The sequence below is a fragment of the Chiloscyllium plagiosum genome, unplaced genomic scaffold (genome assembly GCF_037043375.1).
Source record: "Chiloscyllium plagiosum isolate Xiang-an unplaced genomic scaffold, Cpla_swu_hap1 HiC_scaffold_18, whole genome shotgun sequence".
Lineage (NCBI taxonomy): Eukaryota > Metazoa > Chordata > Chondrichthyes > Orectolobiformes > Hemiscylliidae > Chiloscyllium > Chiloscyllium plagiosum.
The window spans coordinates 47,641,885-47,663,247 of NW_028270156.1; the positions used below are offsets into that span (position 1 = coordinate 47,641,885).

Below are 21,363 nucleotides of genomic sequence, written 5' to 3' on the forward strand. Positions count from 1 at the left end.
TACAAGGTATTTGGTACATATTGGTACAACAAAGAAGGGTAGGGCTTACACAATTAATTAGATTAGATTCCCTACAGTGTGGAAACAGGCCATTTGGCCCAACAAGTCCACACCGACCCTCAGAAGAGTAACCCGCCCAGACCCATTCCCCTATCCTATATTTATCCCCGACTAATGCACCTAACACTATGGGCAACTTAGTATGGCCAATTCACCTAACCCGCAACTTTGGACTGTGGTAGGAAACCGGAGCACCTGGAGGAAATCCACTCTGAGACGGGGAGAATGTGGGAATCAAATCTGGGTCCCTGGCGCTGTGAGGCAGCAGTGCTAACCACTGAGCCACCCTGTATGTATTGTAGAACTGAGGGACCTAGGGGTACAGGTATATAATTCTTTGAAGTTTGCGTCACATCTAGACAGGGCGGTTATAAAGGTATTTGGCACACTTGCTTCGTTGCTCAGTCCTTTGAGTATAGGCCCTGAGAAGTCATTTTGAGGTTGTACAAGACATTGGTGAGGCCTCCTCTGGAATACTGTGTTCCGTTCTGGTCGCCCAGTTAACAAGCTGGAGAGGGTACAAAAGAGATTTACCAGGATGTTGCCAGGTATGGAAGGTTTGAGTTATAAAGAAAGGCTGGATAGTCTGGGACTTTTTTTTTCACTGGAGTACAGGAGATTGAGAAGTAATCTGAAAGAGATTTATAAAATAATGAGAGGTATAGATAGAGTTAATGGTAGTTGTCCTTTTCTCTAGGATGGGGGATTTCAAGACCACGGGGCACATTTTTAAGGTGAGAGGAGAGAGATTTATAAAAGATGTAAGAGGCTTTTTTTACACAGAGTGGTTCACATGTGGAATGAACTTCCTGAGGAATTGGTGAATGCAGGTATAATTGCAATGTTTAAAATACATTTGGATAGATACAGGAATATGAAAGATTTGGAGGGATATGGGTCAGGAGCAGGCAGTTGGGACTAGTTTAGTGTGAGATTATGTTCGGCATGACTTTATGACACTAAATGGAAGATCTCATTTCAGTGTCAAAAACATGAACTCCAGGAGCTTCAAAAGGAGGGTTATAGAAGTTGGATTATTTGTCAATATTCTTCATTCACTGGATACGAGTAACCCTGGAGAAAACTGACACTTATCCCCAGTTACTTCAAGAAGATAGTTGGACCAGCTAATGGTCAACCATACTAGTTTCAGACTGGAATCACATTTTTACAATTTATTTATGGAATTTAACTTGGCTGGCGAGGCTAGCATTTATTTGCTCTCATCCATAATCATCCTTGAACATCATAATAGCACTGTGGATAGTAGTAAGGCAAACTTCTAAGGACATTAGATTTAGTCATAGAGTCATAGAGATGCACAGCTTGGAAACAGACCCTTCCATCCAACCCGACCAGATATCACAACCCAATCTAGTCCCACCTGCCAGCACCCGGCCGCTTTCCCTCCAAACCCTTACTAGTCATATACCCGTCCAAATGCCTCTTAAATGTTGCAATTATGCCAGCCTAGTGCCCCCAAAGTGTTTTTTTGACAGTTGTGGTCACTAACTCAAAGTAAATTTCCAATTTTTATAAAGTGAATTGAAATTTTCAAGACATGGTGTGCTTTGAACTCTCTCTGGATTACAAGTTCAGTAACATACCTGGTAAATCAAAGAAAATTTTGACACTTCCTTTCTAGGGTGCCTCTATGAGTGAGATTATAATTTCATGTACTTCAGCCTGGTGATGGATGTATTAACACACTGGGAAGATTCTAGAAGATCACTGATAAAATGAATAAATTCCACCAGACTATTTATCAGCAAATTATGATGTCTGAAAAGTCATTGGTTTTGATTTAAATAGGTTAAAGCCTATTTAGCATTTCAGTCTTCAGCAAAGTTAAGGTACAAGCTTCTCTTGGGCTAAATCACTTTCTCTATCCTTTTTTGACACTTTCCATCTACTCTCCCCTCACCTACACTTAGTGAAACCCACAGTTTAGTCCCTCAAACTCACTAGCTGAGGCAGAGTGTGATAGTTGCAAAAAGTGAAAACAAGCAACAAGACTTTTAATCATTGTTCCAACTTTTGAATGTCTAGAAAAATCCTTTTCTGAGTGACTGCTTGATGCTTGTAAGGTAGGACAACTACTTGTGCTGCTTCTCTTCCTGAACCAGACTGGTTCCCTACTGATTGCACTGGTTGACCTTTACTGTCTCACTGCCTAGCTCCTGTCAGTTCTCCAAAGGGAAATCAAAACTAAATGTAGTTTCCAATTTTTCCTGCTTGCTCCAAAAAATCATTTTTATAATTGTTCCTAAAATTAATTTTAGCCTCCTTAAAATGCAACAGTTACTTACATTTAGATTGAATATAAAGATCATCAAAACAAGTATTTATGAGGATGACAGGGATTTTGAGTGCTGGGAATCATCCATGTAATCTAATTTTTCTGAAGAGTCAATGTAACCAGTTGCAGCGTTAATAACTACGTAGCATGGAGTAGAAGTTTAAACTACCCTGGAGTTTCCTAAATTTCACACTTGAATAATTGATAGCATTAACATCATCATTTAGCAGCACATTCCAGAAACTTGCAATGTCATTTCCTATCCTTGGGCTCTTAGCTTACAATTGTAAGCAGAGTAATTGGAAATAACTTGTGTGCAACTATGTGCCTTGAAAATTCTGAAATGTGCCCTGTGAATCCAAGCATTTAAAATACATTCACTTCTTGAAGGCACTGATTCATGTCAGTGCATGATTTCCTTGAAATGTCAGTTGCTTGGGTGAGTCCATTTGCGGATGCTAAATCCAGATGGGACTGATTATTTGAGACAGGATACTTGCAGGCAGTTTCTGTAAATGTTTGGGAAGTGTTTTAATTAGGAACACATAGTAATACTAAGTCCTAAAGAAATATTAGTCTTGATAACTTTTTTCCCCCAGACTACTGCTGTTATGTCATGATTTCCTTTTATACTTGTCTTTAAGTTCCAGCATTAATTCAGTGTGCCACAGAGCCCCTGTACATACCTTATAATTAGTGACAACTGAAACAAAGAGTATAACCTTCATTGATCCCTGCACAGAATCTATACTCAAATTTTAGCGTGTAGCACTGTAGTGAGTACAATACTGAAACTGTTTGTTGATACATCTTTGTGAAATTTGAGACAGTCACATAAACATTTTGTTACAGCAGTGTTTTATAATCACTTTTATTTGTAATTTTATATTAATGAAGCCAAAAACAAAATAAATTTGCTTGAAAACACCTGGAAACCAAGGTTGACTACAATGAACAAGGTTCAAGTGCAACATGTTCCAACATAAGAGAAACAAACAGCAAAAAAAAACCCTACACTTCTAAATAAAATGATAATTAAAATGAAATATTGCGTGCTGTTCCCTCAGTTTAAAATCAAAAATGAGGCAACTGAGATTGGGCAATCTGTGTATTGATCCCCACTGTCCCTCTTTTTTTTTATTCCTAACAAACATGAGGGTGAGCAACTTGGCTGAACTTAGAAGATGCATTATAACAGAAAACGAAAATAACCATAAATCAATAATGAACTGATAGAAAAACTTAGGTTGCTATTTGCATTCACATACAGCACACCAACCTTAACTTTAAACAGTATTTACAAAATGTGTGTACACTCTGAAGTGGCTATCTTCGCAGGAACATCAGACTGACTTTCTCCTTTCTGCCCGATCAGGAAAATCTTCCAGATAGTTGAGCAAGGGTAAAAAGCATCAAGAGCTCACCATTAATGTGCCAGAGTGGAGACCCTCCTGTCGTATTGAACCAGGCCAGACTGCAGGGTCCACCTTTGCATGCTATTTGCTCCCCAGCAGCACTGCCTTTGACTATTTATCTAGAATGAGGCTAATCTGCAAGGTTAACTGAATATAGAATTGCTTAATGAGGGAAAAATAATTTTCATCCCACAGGTTTGAATGCAAGCCAAAATATTGTTTTAAGCTGCAGATTAAGTTCTTTTTTTAAAGTATAGCTATGGAGCTTGCACATAGAATGTGCTAAGAAACATTATTTCTGTCGTGCGCAACTGGTCCAAGCTGATAATATTGAGAGGTACTTGATTAGGTGTCAGAGCAACATGATAGCTCCAGCATTCCAAGATTATAACCACACAAATTCCAACCTCTATTTTCCTGGGTCAAAACCAAGGCTTACCCATTTCATTCCTACTCAGTAGGGGAGAAGCAGTAAACAGAGCATGTTTGCCAGCATGCCACTTCAAAGTTAGTCATCTTTTAATAACATATTATATATTAAAAATGGCAGTACCACCATTCTAGAAAACATCTTCCCATGTCAAGCGTGGTTCTTTCCTAAAAGTAAACACTGCATTTAGAGTGTGAAATGAAATCCACACTTGATCCTGCACATTTCAGATAAGTCCCACAATCTTCATGATGAAATGTCTTTCCTTTGCATGTGGCTCATCTTTCTTTGACATGGTTCTGTGCTGCTGCTGCATTGCTGTAGAGGATTTCAGTCAGGTCATCCATGACAAGTGTTTCCTTGGGATCTACCAAATTGAATTCTCTTATAAATAACATGAAATGCATATACAGTGCATTTAAGTGTCCGTGCAGTTCCAATGCAACAGTCTCCTTGAAATGAGCCCAGTAGATGTGAGTCAGTACATGGAACAGATACCTGCAGATCTTTTTAACTAAAGACTCAAAAGTATTTGGAAATTCTTTGCCTGCAAGGAGAAAGAGAAACAGATTAGAACCTTTATTTAATTAGTCTTTATTTTTAAGAAATTAGGCATTGAACGTACAGTTCCTTGAGTGCCACACTATTCAAAACAATCTTGGTTGATCTTTCTCTTCAACCCCACTTCTTGCCCATGGCCCATTTTTCGATATTCCCCAAGTGATGAAAAAGCTGTCAATCTCACCCTTAAATATTACTCAACAGCTATTATGGAGGACACAGGTCTAAAGATTCACAATGCTCTGAATAACGTAACTGGCCTCATCTCAGTCTTAAATCCTTACTAAGGCCAAAACCACGTTCTACACTCCCCAGCCATAAAAATGAAGGTACAGGAGAAGTAGGCCATTTGTCCATATCATCCACTACATCTATCAGTGGCTAATCAGGAGGATAATCCTCAGACAGCTGCAACAATCTAAAAGGACAACATTTTTACAATTGAACAAACTTCAGAGGCCTTTTTAAAAAGGACAAAAGTATGAAAGGTTCCACCTCCATTTCTGGCTTATCTCATTTTGTCAGCAAGAGATGGGTTCAGAGTTTGAATCCCTTAGGTGTGAAAATCTGAACTCAGCGGGTTGAAATTAATGCTGAGTTCAAACAGACTCCATTTCTACTATTGCAAGGTCTTTAATCTGCAGAATAGGAGTCACAAATTTAAGGTGGAGACATAAATACGCCTGTGAGATAGCAAAAAGGTCTGTTACACATCAGAACTAAGCTCAACTTCGATCCTCAGCCTTTTAAATATAAATATGCGAAGTTGTTGCTAGAGTGGAAAAAGAAGCTGCAGCTTCGGAAAGGAGGATTCTGTTCCTGCTCTTTCTGCAGATTTCATTATTGACATTTTTAAACAGCTATTATTAGTTAGCCCATAAATACGCGGCTGAGTTAGCTACAAAACTACTCATTACAGAAGGGGCCAAGTTCACATTTTAACATAAGGTGTTAAGAGGCCATTACAAGAGTACTTGTTTTTCATGTTACAACATGTCATTTTTGTGACAGATTGGTCATGGCAGAGATTAAAATTTTTGAATGAGCACATTGTTTTCTGGATCAAGCGTATATGAATGAATACTCTCTCAGATTGTATGAATTTGTAAAATCTCCATACCCTCCTGAGGTGTGTCCATATTAGATATCGTGAGTGGCCTTGGAGGTGGCACAGGTATATGAATGGCCATGGGCTAAGTGGGCAATGAGGAAAGGAAAGGTGGCCAAACAGCCTGTTATGAAACTGGATTGAAGTCATCGGAACAGAAAGCAGCCTTCCAACCAGCCAACTTAGCATTCACTTGCCTCCTTGATTATTCCAGGTAGATGAATTAGCAGTGCAAGTTATGATAGAGGCATGCCTGCATGGTGACTAAGGATAAGAACTGAAGATCCATGGGTATTCATTATATAGCGAGGAGAGACAAAGAAGAAAAGGGGAAGGTACAGTAGCATGGTTACTCGAGGCAATAGTTGGAAGGACGGGCTCAGAGAATCATGATATGGAATCTGTATGCAGACAGATAAGGAACAGGCAAGTGGCATAAAATAGATTGGGGGTTGTCTATCATGACAATATGTGCCTTTAGGAGGGTTTTGTCTGTCCTGGTTCTGTTAAGGGGTGTGTTATAAACCTGATGCTGAGGTGACTGCTCTATGGGAAGCAAAACAGAGTCAAGCCTGTTTTCAGAGTTTTAGTTTTGCTTTCATTTGTCGACACTGGGTTTCGAAGTTGAAGCTGTTGAGAGAGCATTTTTCTGCTGCTAGATTCCTTCTTTTGGTGTTCCTTCTTCTGGACTGAAGATGATCGCAAGTGAGGAAAATCTGTTTTGCTGAATTTGCCTTTGCTAAGGGTGCATATGTTGAATGCTGCTATATTGGATAAGTTGATGAGTAGTAGTTTTAAAAAATATATTATTTTGTCTGTATTTTAACTATGGTGCACGTCGACTCTCTTGCTCCTCGGATGCTGCCTGACCTGCTGTGCTTTTTCCAGCGCCACACTTTTTCAACTCAGTTCCCTCATTTTTCCTGCAGCCTTTCTTAAATAATGGTACAATGTTAGCCAACCACCACTCTTCAGCCATCTCATTCATGGCTGTCAATGATACAAATAGCTTTGTTAGGTGCCCCAACAATTTCTTCCCTAACTTCCCACAATGTCCTGGGACACCACTGATCAGGTCCAGAAGGTTTATCTATCTTTATACATTTTAAGACCTCCAGTACCACCTCCTCCGATGTAATGTGGACTCTTTTCAAAAGATCTCTATTAATTTCAGAGTTCCCTAGCTTCCATGTCTTTCTCCACAGTACATACTAACAAAATATTTGTTTAGAATCTCACCCATCTTCTGCAGTTCTACAGATAGATGGCCTCTTGATATTTAAAGAGCCCTATTCTCTCACTAGTTACTCTTTTGCCCTTAATAGACTTGTAGAATCTCTTTCGATTCTCATTATCTACCAAATGAGAGGACAGAATGGAAGGAAATCAGTATTAGTAAGAAAATGGTGCTGGAGGAAACCTTTTTAAAAGTTCTCATCCTTGTTTTCAAAACCTTACATGGCCTCATCTTTCCCAATCTCTAATCTCCTCCAGTCACACAATCCTCTCAGATATGAGCACTCCCCTAATTCTGGCCTCTTAATTATTTTCAGTTTGGTATCTTCAGGTGCCAAGGCAATATCTTCTCCAATGCCCTCCCTACACCTGGCCATTTCTCCACCTCACTTTCCTCCTTTAAAACATTCCTTTGCTCACTTCTTTGACAAAGCTTTTTGTCATCTAACCTAATATCCCCTATGTAGACCATATTTTGTTTTGTAATGTTGCTATGAAATGCCTTGCAATGATTTATTATGTTAAAGGAGTTTGTAATAAACCAACATTTACGAGCAATCCATCAAACTTGTAGCCTACTACCTTTGAAGAACACTGACTAATTATTTAGTACACATGAAGTAAACATACACTTAACCAAAATTTAACTTAAAATTTGTGGGTTGCAGATAGTTTACACAACTCCCTACTTCACATGTATTGAATCAGAATAAGTGCCACTAGAGGGAGCCACAAACCAGTGTACAATAACAGCTAGCTTTTCCAATATTTGTAACAGCAGTACAGATTTCCATTATGCGCAACAGAAAATGTTCCGTGTTGCACCCCAATGATGACACTGTTTTATAATTAAATTTTAAAAACTCCTGAGAAGTTGCCAAAACCTTCCTTGCTTTCACCTAGCAATTTAATGTAATCTACTGAACAAATCCGAAGAAACATATGTCTAACAAGTTTCACAAAACTCAGGAAAATAATCTGCAAAGTAATGTTATTTGTGAAGGCAAAATAGAATAGTGCAATATTTCAAAATGTCAGGATACTTTATGAAACAAAGCAACTGAAGCCTGTTCTATAAACTTGCTCTACACCGTCTATGTATATTTTCAAGACAGCAATTCTGGTAATACTTTCTAACACCAGCAATAATTAGCTGTTTGTATCATGACTTACTCCACGTGAGTCACTGAAAACTACAAGTTTGTTCAAATATTTTGCGACTGTGGTTCCATTTTACGTAACCATCTCAATAATGTATCACGTGAGTCACATCCTGTCATACTATAGTCACGAATTTTACTTTTTAAAAAATAAAAGGTAATGTGCAATTCAGCGGTACTATAAACAGAAACTATGACAATTAGAGAATCTCCCATCTTTCAACATGTGCATGTCTGCTACAAGGAAAACAGGCTTTTCAAACAAAAAGGTTTGATCAAAGTGAAGATCCCCGAACACCATCCATTGTTCAAGTCTAGTTTGTGTTCTGTCCATATCACTTAAACCAAAAGTGACACGACTATCCTTCCTGCTCCTTCTACGAAATACCTTTAATACATATGGTGGCAACAGACTAACTGTGTTGCTAACTGCCTGATGTTGAATTTGGATCAGCAAGAACTGTTCTCGAATGAATACCTGGAAATACTGAAGTCATCCTATTCAATTGCCATTCAGACTGAACCTGTACATGGAAAAGCTTGTTTACTCTTTTAACATCAAGCTGAGGAAACATTTAACACATTGCCATGTTGCTTGCTTCCATTTACAATCATTGCCAGGTTGCACATTACTGTAGGTTCCCAGCTTCTCATCTCAAGGTTTAATTCACCAACTGTTTCCTGCAAGGCATTTCAGATTCATACAATGCGATTCTCTAGTCTGTAACTTACACCTAACAAAGCCATGCTCACATCAACAGCACAATCCTCAGCCATTTTCATGTGCCCTTCTCGCTGACCTTAAAATCCTTACATTCAAATCTGAGTATGCTCACTCTCAACCATATTACCCAACTCCTTTAAAAAAAATTCTTGTATCAAGACCAATCTGTGTACACCAATCACACCCAGAAATCAAGGAAAATATATAGAAATAGAATAAACACAATAATATCTATCATTTGTCTGGAGGGCAACTGTAACTCCATAAGATCCGGGATGCATTTAATGAAAACCTTCTTTGTAACAGAGTCACTTTCAAGAAACTGCAAATGTCTTAGTATCTGGAAGTGATTGCTGAATCATGTTGCACAACAGCAAAACTGGGGACAGAAACAGAAAACAGTCTTAAGACTGTCTGCCTCAATGTGTAGTGTCCTATTAATAGGCGGGATGCTCTATAGAGAGCCGGTACAGGCGTGATGGGCTGAACCGCCTCTTCCTGCACTGGAGGGATTCTATGATTCCACGAACTTAGGTCATGTTAGAGCTTTTATTCGGCATTTTAAGTACGAGTGTGTAGTGAGGATGGTATGGTCTGCTATACAATAAGGACATTAAACAGTAACAATCTAAGGAAATAGGTGCTTTCATGTTTGGACTGTGATAAATGTTGAACCTATTACTACTGTTTGGAAACTTGTAAAGTGGAGCTAAATAGGTTTTTTGTTTTCAATGCTATGAGGGGCTGATATTTTTTTTTAAAAGGGTAAGAAATTCTTTGGAACAGTAAGCTCAAGAAATCCTAAGATATCATCTGATGTAAGCTAATTATAAGATAAGCTACCCTGTGACATAATGGCTTGGGTGTTTACGAAGTGAAACTTTGAAGACGCACAGAGACAGACAGACAGGGGTCACAAGCAGGTTGAATTCAGAACAGCAGTTCAGTTTGTGGAAGTCTCAGGCTGTTTTACAGGCTTCAAAGTAAAGCCAGAGAAAAAAGGCTAGCCTGCATATTGGTCTTCGGAAAGAGACTGTAACAATCACATGAAATGTTAAAGTCAAGATAGGACTGATAATTCACTGGGGTTGAGACTCTTGGGGATAAAAGGGTTGAATCTTCCTTTTTGCTGTTTATAAAATCTATTATAATTATATTATATAGACAGCTTTTCTTAATGCAACAAACTTATGCTGTTTTGTTAACAAGTACACTGAGAACCTCATCTGTATATGCTGAATGACTGACCACTGTGGTAACCAAATTGCAAAAACAAACTTAGAAACAGTAGTGGCCATTCAGCCTATGTTCTTCAGAGTTTCACTCTCGAAATCAGAGTTGTCCGTTAACCAACAATCTGGATTATAATTGGGTAGTGCAGTAGACTGGGCAAGATTAAACGAACTATCAAACTGTGCAAGTGTCATGGATCAAAAATATAGAAAAATACCCGCCTGGTCGTGGGAGTGCTAGTTTTATCCTCTTTTTGGATTTCTGTCTGACGTCTATTGAAACAAACTTAAAACAGCAAAGGATGTAGGAAGTAGAGGAAGAGTAAAAAGAGAGAGCGTGGACAAGCATTTCCTTATAAATCCTGAGATTAACCTAAACATGGAAATCTACATCACTAACAGGGTAAACAAAAAGTTTAAAAACTCCTCAAATGTGTGACAGTTTTAATTGTATTGTGCTGCTTAATGCAATATTCAATACAGCTTGACCTTGATTTGATTTACAAGGTTGATACCTTATTTGACAGCCAAACTAATTCTTTAGATATTAAATCACCCAAACCAAATATAAAATATATATATATAAACCTACCATATTTTGTTGGAAAAATATCTTCATCTGTCACAAACTTTTGTACGGAAGTCATGACAAAGTCCACATATTGCGGGGCTGTGCATTTGATTTTCTTTCCCCTTTCATCATACCAGTAATATTGCCTGATGACAAAAAAAAATCAATTTACTTCAACTAAAATGATAGCAGCAGGGAGAGGGAACAATTTCCAAGTCATGTGCTTCACTCAAATACAAAATATCTTTTCCCACTTTCACTTGGTTAATGAACAATTACTCCAATTCAACCAAAATGATTTTGGAAATAAGAGTTTAACAAAGTTTCTGTCAAATTAAATTTGATCATTTAGACAACTCATATTGAAGAGATCTTGGAGTGCAGGTTCATAGTTCTTTGAAAGTAGTGTCGTAAGTAGATAGGATAGTGAAGGTGGTGTTTGGTATGCTTTCCTCTTTTGGTTAGAACATTGAGTATATGGGCGGCACTGTAGCTCAGTGGTTAACACCGCTGCCTCACAGCATCAGGGTCCTGGGTTCGATTCCTGCCTGTCTGTGTGGAGTTTGCACTTTCTCCCAGTGTCTGCGTGGGTTTCCTGCGGGTGCTCCGGTTTCCTCCCACAAATCAAAAGATGTGCAGGTCAGGTGAATTGGCCATGCTAAATTGCCCACATGGTTAGGTGTGTTAGTCAGGGGTAAATATAGGGTAGGGGAATGGGTTTGGGTGGGTTTCTCTTTGGAGGGGCGGTGTGGACTCGTTGGGTCGAAGGGCCTGTTTCCACACTGTAGAGAATCTAATTTAGGAGTTGCGAAGGCATGTTGTGGCTGTACAGGAGATTGGTTAGGCGACTTTTGGAATATTGTGTGCAATTCTGATTTTCCTCCGAAACGTCAATTTTCCTGCTCCTCGAATGTTGCCTGACCTGCTGCACTTTTCCAGCACCGGTCTAATCTAGACTCTATGGATGAACAGTCCAGTGATAATACCACTAGGCCGCTGCCTGCCCTGCTTATAACAATTTAGTTGTTAGATGAGTTGTACCGTGTGTAAATTAATTGCTACAGTGCCTCCATAAATTACTTTCTATGGATAGTAGCTTAAGTGATGCACTTTGTGATATCTCAAGTACAAAAGGTGTTACACAATCAAATAACCTCATTTGGATTTCTGCAAATAAAACACATGGGGGAAAACTTAGATGATGCAGTTTTCTACTTTAAAAATATGGAAATCATTAATTTCACAGTTATAATGTGCCATTTAAAATGTTGTATTTTCACTATCAATTTCTCAGAACTCATTGGTAAAAACAGAAGGGAAAATTAAATAAATTTTGTAATAGTTAATTCTACAAATCAAAACTCAACTAAGAATATTCACCAGATGTTCTCATGAACTGTGTAAAGACAATAAGTAAATAAATAAAAATAATGTTGAACAAGGTTTGTTATATTTATTATTCACATTAAAATGTGAAATGATCGCCACAGTAAAATAGCGATAATGATGATTCAATGTTAGCAACAAATTTAAGCCTACTAATCAGTGGGTTTTCAATTACAATTGCATTCCTTGGGACAAGTTTGTATCTAATGTTCTGTCAATTTATTTAATTTCGTACATACTGCACACCAATTTTAAAAATATACATTTGGAGAGTGGCTGTGCACTCGCCATAGTTTGTAGGTCAAAGCAGTAAAATATTAAATAGTAAATTGTGATTGTTAGAGTCTTAATGGTATTCAGTCTGGCTTAATTTTACAAATATGCTGTATATTTCAAATCCTTCACATAGAAGACAACTTAATGTTTAAAAACTACACTTTAGGCACATTTCTGTTACTCTGCTGCCAAAGGTGTAAAACAATATAATGGAGGTGAATACTTCAGAGCAACCTTTTCCCCGAGACCAAACAGCAGCGTGAGGTGCTGAAAACACACCTCACTCTGATTAATTCTTCAACCACGTCCAGCTGTTAGCCTCTGCTTACGTTGCCATTCAATGTAAAAACACCTTTAAGAGTTATATTCTGAGCAGTGAATAAACAGCAGAAGGAAAAACCCAGACATTCTTGCGGTACGATTTGCACTTACTGCTAGTAAACAATGTGGAATGAAAGCATCAGATCGCCTTTATTACACAAGATACTCCCTGTATTTGACTGACTATGTGAACATAACACACATAAATAACAATAGGCCCCAAAGCACACACTGTCTGTGACTGAGTACAAAGCGTCATGAGAGATACGGCAATGTGTAATTTAAAAGCATTTGTTGTTTGACAATAATCTGAAGGACTTAGCACAAAGCCAATCTGCTGTGGGATGAGTGGAGTTTGGGTTCAGTAAACCTCATGTGAACACAAAATATGAACACCAAAAGTACCGGTCAGGATAAAATGAACAATTTAAATAATTAAAGCATGCAAATAGTATGTGGATAAAATCAATAACAACTTCACCTTTGGGTGTTTTCAAACAAATTATTGAGACGAGGGAAATTTTTTTTAAAAATCTGTGGGGTGTGAATTTTTGGAATTCTCTAGTCCCAAGGGCTAGTAAGCTCAGTCCGAGTATGGTTAGAGATCAATACATTACTAATTATCAATAGCGTAAATTATTATGGGGATAGTGTGGGTAAAAGGTATTGAAATATTTGATCAGCCATGGATCAACAGGCTGGATAGCCTACACCTGTTCTCATATTTCTGATGGTGACAGGTGTTTTATATCCCAAGGTCACAGTGACAATTCTGTAGACTTTTCAGGAAACACTTAATTCCCTCCAATAAAAAGATCTGATATACTAGAGATCAATGAACAAATAACTTTTTCACATCTATTTCAAACAGAGCTCTAGAGCTAGGGACTAAATTAAAAAGCAGATCCTCAAAGTTTATGACCTCTGGATTATTAGATGAGCTGGGTGCAACAACCAATGGTACAAAACATTCGAGACCGGTGTGGAAGAGGTGGGTTCCGTTTTGTGGGATACTGGCATCAGAACTGGAGAAAGTAGGGGACATTGGCAAAGTCTCCACCTGAACTGTGCACCAGTGTTCTTGCAAAACACGTAACTAGGGAAATAGAGGTGTAAAGGATCAAATGTGGAAAATCAAAGAGCATAGAGAAGGTAGACCAAAAAACAGTAATATGGAAAATAAATGCCAGAGAATGATAGTAAAGCATAAAGAGAAAAAAAACTTAAGATTGCACCAATAATCAAAACTAAATGTTACAAAGTTTAAAAAAGACAAAACCAAAAGGATCTGTACCTGAATACACATAGCTTTCCTAACAAAGTAAATGGATGGATAATGTGGATTTAAATTAATAAATATGATCCGATAGGCATTAGGAAATAAGGCTGACAAAGATTGAGACGTGAATTTTGAGGGGTATATTACATCCAATAAGATGGAATCGGTAAAAGATGGAATAGCATTGTCAATCACAAACAGTATTTGTGCAATAGCTAATTACTTTGATTCAGGGGATCAGAACATAGAATTGGTTTGGGTGGAGATGAAAAATGGTAGGGAAAGGAATTCACTAGACAGAGTGGTTTACAGGCCCTCTAACAGGAGCCACACTGAAGAGTGAAGTGTACACAAAGAAATATTGAGTGCTTCCGATAAAGTGATAGCAATAATCCTGGAGGACTAACTTGCATATATGTGTGAAAAATCTAACTAGACATAGCAGCTCAGTTAAGGAGTTCTAGAATGCTTTTGAGATAGTTTTTTTTAAGAGCAGCCATGATGTGGAGGTGCCAGTGTTGGAGTGGGGTAAAAGTCACATGACACCAGGTTGTATTCAAACTGGTTTATTAGAAATCACAAGCCTTCAGAACACTGTCAGGTGAAATTACATTTTGGAACCAACCAGTCAGTATTGCGAGATGTCACAGAATTAATGACTTCAGAATAAAAACAGCTCTAGTTAAACAACTACAGATGAATCTAAAACTAGTAGTTTAGACTCAATTAAGGGTAACTACATGGCATTAAAGCTGAGATATCTGAAGTGAATGACACATTAGCCAGGGGATATATCAGTTGAAATGGCACACCCATAAGGGAAAATTTCAGAATACTCAGAATAAATATATTCTAGCTATAAAACAAAATTCTAAAAGGGACCCACCATTTGGGGTAAACTAAGGAAGTTGAAAAGCAGCAAACGTAAAGAAAAAATATAATTTAGTAAAAATAAGTAATGATGAAATTGCAATCATAGTGAAATAACGTAATGAAGCTCCAAGGAGGCAAGTGCCCACATTTAGATGGACTTCACTGTGGCATCTTTGAAGAGGTGGCTAATGAGGTAGTAAATGCAGTTTTGATACGTTTAAGAAATGCATTTTCCAAAATGCCCTAGATTCTGGGAAAGTTCTATCAGACTGTGATGTAGCAAATGTTTAGAAGAGTGAAAAGTGACTTGACTGAAGTATTTAAGATCTTGAATGGTCTATAAGATGGACATGAAAAAAAATTTTCTCTTGCAGGCGAGTCCAAAATGAGGGTTGGAGGGCACGGTTTTAAAATTAGTGGTTGTCCTTTTGGGAAAGGGACCAGGACAAATTTTTCTGGGAAGGTTGTGAAACTTGGAATTCTCTGCCTCATGAAGTCATTGAATATTTTTAAGACTGAGGTAGCTAGATTCTTCTTAGGAAACGGAATCGAAGAAGTAGATGGGAATGTGGGATTTGAAACCCTGACAGATAAGCCATGATCTTATTGAACAGCAGAGCAAACTGAAGAGTTCTATTCCTAATTCATATGCTTGTACACTTGGAGAGTACATCAAGATAGACATAAACAAAGAAAATCAATTATTAACACGGCCAGGTGTAATTTAACCACCAACTCAACCTCCAAGCCTGTGTAATTTCTATCAATTTCTCCTTTCTTTTATAGATCTCTTGAGATGCAGATTACTTACAAAAGGTTTTTTTTAAACAGATACCTGGAGTAAATCACAACTGCAGTGGTAGCCTTTGATCTGGGCTAAACTCTAGGACCTTCTTATACTGTTTGATAAATCAGACTTTATTTGAAAGCATTAAAACTTAGACAAGTACTCCTTTTGGCAGAGTTCCTAGCCTCAATTAATTCTTTGTCACCCAACCCAGAGTTTACACTGACTGAAATATTTGAATGCATTAAGTTAGTAGTGTCTTTTCAGAACTCTGAAATAACTGCCTGGATAAGCTCAATGAATATGCCATTAAATGGACAAAGTGCCAAAATATGATCTCAAAATCGCATGACAGCATTATACACAGATAATTGCATTTTCTAAAAATGCTACATGAACATTTACCAATTAGTTGAATTCAAGCTTATTGCACTCACTTTACTGCAAAGATTACGACAATTCTACCACATGATTCAGTGGAAAAAAGAAACCGATTCTCAATTAAATGCAATTAAATTCAGTTTGAAGCAAAAGATTTGACTTGGGGGATAGAGAAACTAGACACTTTATAAAGATCAAACATAGGTGCTTACACATTTACTATATTAATGACTAATTTAATTAAACAGAACATTTACAGAGCTAGTTAATTAATCCTATTATAAAAGTGTTTAACAATCAAAACTCACCACAAATATTTTTAATATTAAATTCCACATAGAAAAAATACTTGAATACCAATTACCCTTCTCCGCCCATTAATTTATATCTCAACCCTTTGCACATGGTAGCATGCATTTCACAAGTGCAGGCTTGCAACCATTAGCAAGAAAATATTTAGCCCCAGGCAACAACAGGTTTAAACTAGAAATACTCGCCTATCAAATTAAAACTCAACTGCTGTTGCTGTAGATCTTAAAGAGCTAGAGACTGAAAATACTGAAACTAACCAGTGCTTCTGTTTTTAGTTTCAACTTCTTCCCTGCTGTCATCTCAGCACAATCAAGAAGGATGTAACCTTGGCACCCTAATGAATTGAAATCTAGCTCACCCAGTCCAGGAGCAATACTGTTTTCTGTCACCTCCACAATATTGTTGCCTTTAATTCATCTATTTTACTGCTTAAGATCCAACCCAAATTGTATTCCATTCTGTTAAGTTTCCTCATCTTGCCATCTCACTCAATTTCTAAAATCACTGCAACCATTTCTCTCAGCTTTACTCATTTAATATATCCATCACGAACACACGGCTTTCAAGATTTAATAAGTTTCTACACTATATACAAGAATTGCTACAAACTGAAACAATGCCCATTATGGATACAAAATATAACTCGATTTGAATACATTGACTAAAATCTCCATATATTTGATTTAATGCTCTTGAAAAGGTTGTAACTAGAAATGTCAAAGATTGCACAAGAGCATCAAAAACAATGGCCAAATATTGAACATAATAAGAGCATCTAACCTTTCCTTCAATAGAAAGCAATTACTTTAAGCTTCCACACTCTGGCTTTGTTCTGAATTTTGTTTGTGAAAAACTATTATGACAGGCACCACTTTATGAAAGAACTGGCATGGGTAAAGGGAAGAAGTCTGGCATTTCTGGGTAGCAACACAATAAGTTCACAACAGATTACTAGACCTAAAAAGGAAGCTTCATAACAATGTTGTAGAGAACAAGCACTTATAAAAACATACTTTAACCATAGAAGGGTCCTAGGAAACACACAGCTGTCTTGTGAAAGCACACAACACAAAATTTCCCCTTATTTGGCAAAGATTCTGCAGAAACCTCTGTAAACAGATGAAGAGGACAGAAATCAACCAAGTGGGGAGCTTAAGGAGAGGTATAAGTTACAACAACAAAGTAATGCAATCACCTTTCCCTGCCAAATATTAATTGCTGCATCATATAGTTTGTTCCTGCATTTCACTATTGTGCTGCCTGTAAATCAACAAATTTACCAAGTAGCGTTCAAACATTAGAACTTAGTTTCTGTGATTTTGTTTTCAATTTACAGGTCAACTTTTCATTGTAGTAAAGCACCAGCCTGGACTGTGTATAGTACTCAATGTGGAGTTAATGGATTCAAGTCCTAAACAGCAGATAAGTTATTGTCACAATGAACAGTGAGAACATATTTAGATGATAACACTGAAAATTTAAGCACATAGTACATCATGACACTTGACTGCAGTACTAAGTGGATGCTATCTGCACAGACCATCTTTTGGCTGATATGTTGAACGGAAGTGGTTTCTGTGATCCCACAGGCTGAAAGAAGAAATCCCATAGCACCAAACCAGTGACTTTGTGACATCTACCATTTAGAAGGGGAACAGCGACTGCAAAATCCCCTCCACGCCATCCACCATCCTGATTTGGAACAAAATTGTTGCTCCTCATAGTCACTGAGTCAAAATCCCAGAAACCCTCTAACCAACAGCACTGTTTGTCCTTACATCTCAAGGACTGCAGCAGTACACCAGTAACTTAAGGACAACAAGGAATGGGTAATAAATCCTGAACCAAATCAGTGTTGCTCATCCATTAAAGAGTTAAAAATCAATTTCAATAAGTATGGCTGAGAGTAGTGCGTGAGGTAGCGACTATGTCCTGGCTCAAATTTATCTTGTCATCAACATAATTGAGAACCAAATATCCATTTCTTTGGACAAGAGCCCCTCCATCATCTACCTCCAACAATGTTCTGCCACCTGGACTCTTCCCTCTGGCCTTTTACCTGCACTTGACCTGCTCAAGAACTGTCAGTATGACGCTGGTTCGTCTCAATTTCTCTATACCCCCCACCCCAATGAACTGACTGCAATCTGTGCTCTCAGATCCAATTCTGAGTTTGTAATTTAGACTTATGTGCAAGGGCAGTGCCGTTATCGTCTGGTGGATTGACATCTACATTGCAGAGGCTGAGCACCAGCTCACAGACACCTCCTTCTGTCTTCCTTGACCATGACTCCAACATGGAACATCAGGACATTGAGTAGACTAAGGTCACTAATCTCATTTGTTCTGGTGATCGCCCCCGCAACTCCCTCCAAGCTTATTGTCTCCCAATTACACACAGCTCACTTCGGTCTCCTTCCCAAAATCCATAAACAGGACTGCCCAGGCAGACCATTGTTTCTGCCTGCTCCTGCGCCACAGAACTTAGCACTTCCTACCTTGGCTTGATTTCTTTCCACCTCTTGCCCAGGCCCTTCCCACATACACCTGCAATTCCTCTAATGCTTCGTGTCAGTTTCAGAATTTCCAGTTTACGGGCACCAACTGCCTTGTCCTTATCACAGATGTGCAATTCCTTTACATGCCCATGCCTCCCCTTCAGGATGGTCTCAGAGCTCTCAGTTTCTTCCTGAAAAAAGGCCTGAACCAACCCCATCTACCCTCACTCTCCTGGCCTGGCCAAGCTGATCCCCACCCTGAACAATTTCCCTTTTAACTCCTCTCACTTTCTTCAGGTCAAAGGGTTGGCCTGGAGTATCCACATGGGCCCCAGTTATGCCTGTCACTTTGTGGAGTACGTGGAACATTCCTTGTTCCAGTCCTATTCTAGACCTCACTCAATTATTTCTCTGGTATTTTGATGATATCATCAGTGCCTGCTTTCCTCTCTCGTCCGGAAATGGAAACGTTTACCAATTTCGCTTCGAATTTCCATCTATTCTCACTTACACTTCGTCTACCTTTGACTCTGTCCTTCCCTTCCTTGACATCGGTTTCCTTTTCTGGGGATAGATTGGCCACCAATATCCACTACAAACCAACAACTCCCACAGTTACCTTGATTATACATTCTTACACCCTGCTTCCTCTAAAGATTCTAATCCATTCTCCCAATTCCCCTGTCTCCATCGCATCTGTTCTGATGATGCTAACTTCAACTTAACTTAGTCTCCTTATGTAGTTCAGAGTAATATTTGGTTTTATAAAGATTCTGTGAAACACCTTGGGATGTTTCATAATGATATATTAATATAAGGTCATGTTCAGAATGTCACTATTTGGGGAGCTCTCCCCTAACAGGGCCTTATATACTGTTGAATGTCAATTAAAAACTCAGAGGAAGCAGTAACTGGGAATCCAGAATGGCATAATGTAAAGAATTCCAGCTGACATGAAAGTACCCATGGCATCATTAGCTCAAACAACCACAAACAACAATGGTCATTTACATAACTGTACTGACTGGATCTCAGTCTGCACTTGGTTAAGAAAAGCAAACTGCTTGTGCTTTAGTTTAGCCTGACTGCCTAGCCAGGAAAGAAATGATGCCAAAACAAGAATCATTAAAATCATAGCTTCAGTTTTCATGATCATCAATTCTGTGGTTAATCTACTCAAAATATTAAAGATAGCCTGAATTCACTGTTTTAAAAAAAACGCAATGCATCCTAAAACAAGGCTCAGTGTCAGACAAAGGCATTAGCCATTTAGGATTAGAATGAGGAGAAATTTCATTTCAAGAGTTGTGGATCTTTGCAATTATCTACTCAAGGGCTATGGGTATTCACTGAGCATCATCAAGACACATTGACAGATATTTGGACACAAAGAGAATCAAGAGGTATGGGGATAGCATTACAGTCGTATTGAATAGTGGAGCATACACTTCTCTTGCTTATTCTCATGCAACACTGATGCTTCCAGTTACTTTTAGGGTTTTTGTTATTTTAACAATTTGAAAATTACCTGAAGTGAATAATAATTCTTCCATCCAGTATCTAAACAATCCTTGGCAAATAACAACATCTCAAAATAGAGGGCACATCGCAACAATAAAGTAAAGTTCTAAGACACAGATTTACCTTTAATCCTCAACATTTGCAAGTCTTAGCTGAACAGTTCATGAACTTCCTCAAAGGAGGGAAAATCTGATCACGTAAATTGCCACCACTCTTCACTGCTGGTCAGGTAAAGATATATCTGCAAAGAACTGGTCATCTGCTTAGCTTGTCAGATAAATGATATACAGATCAAGCAAGAGAACAAGAGCAGAGAGAAGAGTAAAATGAGAGACCCGAAATAGATTGATTTGCTTCTCCTACAGAACCTGCTACTTACCCCAGATCAATACCTCGTCACCAATACCAATCAACTGGCTCTTGTTTAGCAAAATACCAGAAATTCAATGTAGGCATTCAGCTTGTTCACATTCAATTGCAGGTTTTAAACAATATGAGATAGTGCAGAAGCTTCCATGAATCACAGATTACAAACAAGGTCCATTAAACAAAAGACAGGTTTATATATAATTCAGACAGGGCTACACATACTTTTTTTTAAAAAATTCACCACTTCATGTGACAAATTCTACAGACAGTAAGTTATATGGTGTCCATTAGGTTTAACTAACTTTCGCACACCATTGATCTGCACTCATTAGAACAATTACTTTGTGCAGAATCTCAATGAAAAACTATACAAGGCGGATATGTAAGTACAAGGAGCAGCAACTTGCGTGTGACTCTTTACAGAAAGATGAGAACACATGAGAACTTAAAACTGCAAACGTGGAGGCTTCAATGACATCAAAATTAAATCAAGATTGGGCTGCTTTTATTTAATTAGAATCTCAGGGGACTGAGGTGTCCTCATTGGGCATTATTTATCTCAAC

The 21,363-nt window shown here is 38.1% G+C and overlaps 1 protein-coding gene across 6 annotated transcripts in view; it reads right to left on the minus strand.

The window, feature by feature from the left end:
* Nucleotides 1-3,214: 3,214 nt before the first annotated feature.
* mob2a (MOB kinase activator 2a) overlaps nucleotides 3,215-21,363 on the minus strand; it is a 242,423-nt gene continuing 224,274 nt past the window's right edge. For all 6 annotated transcript variants that reach the window (XM_043705942.2, XM_043705937.2, XM_087996589.1 and 3 more), the window contains 2 exons: nucleotides 10,818-10,942; nucleotides 3,215-4,751 (listed from right to left, as the gene is read on the minus strand). In XM_043705942.2, the coding sequence (XP_043561877.1) occupies nucleotides 4,483-4,751; nucleotides 10,818-10,942 (394 nt within the window). In that variant the 3' untranslated portion in view covers nucleotides 3,215-4,482. The remainder of the gene's footprint in view (nucleotides 4,752-10,817; nucleotides 10,943-21,363) is intronic.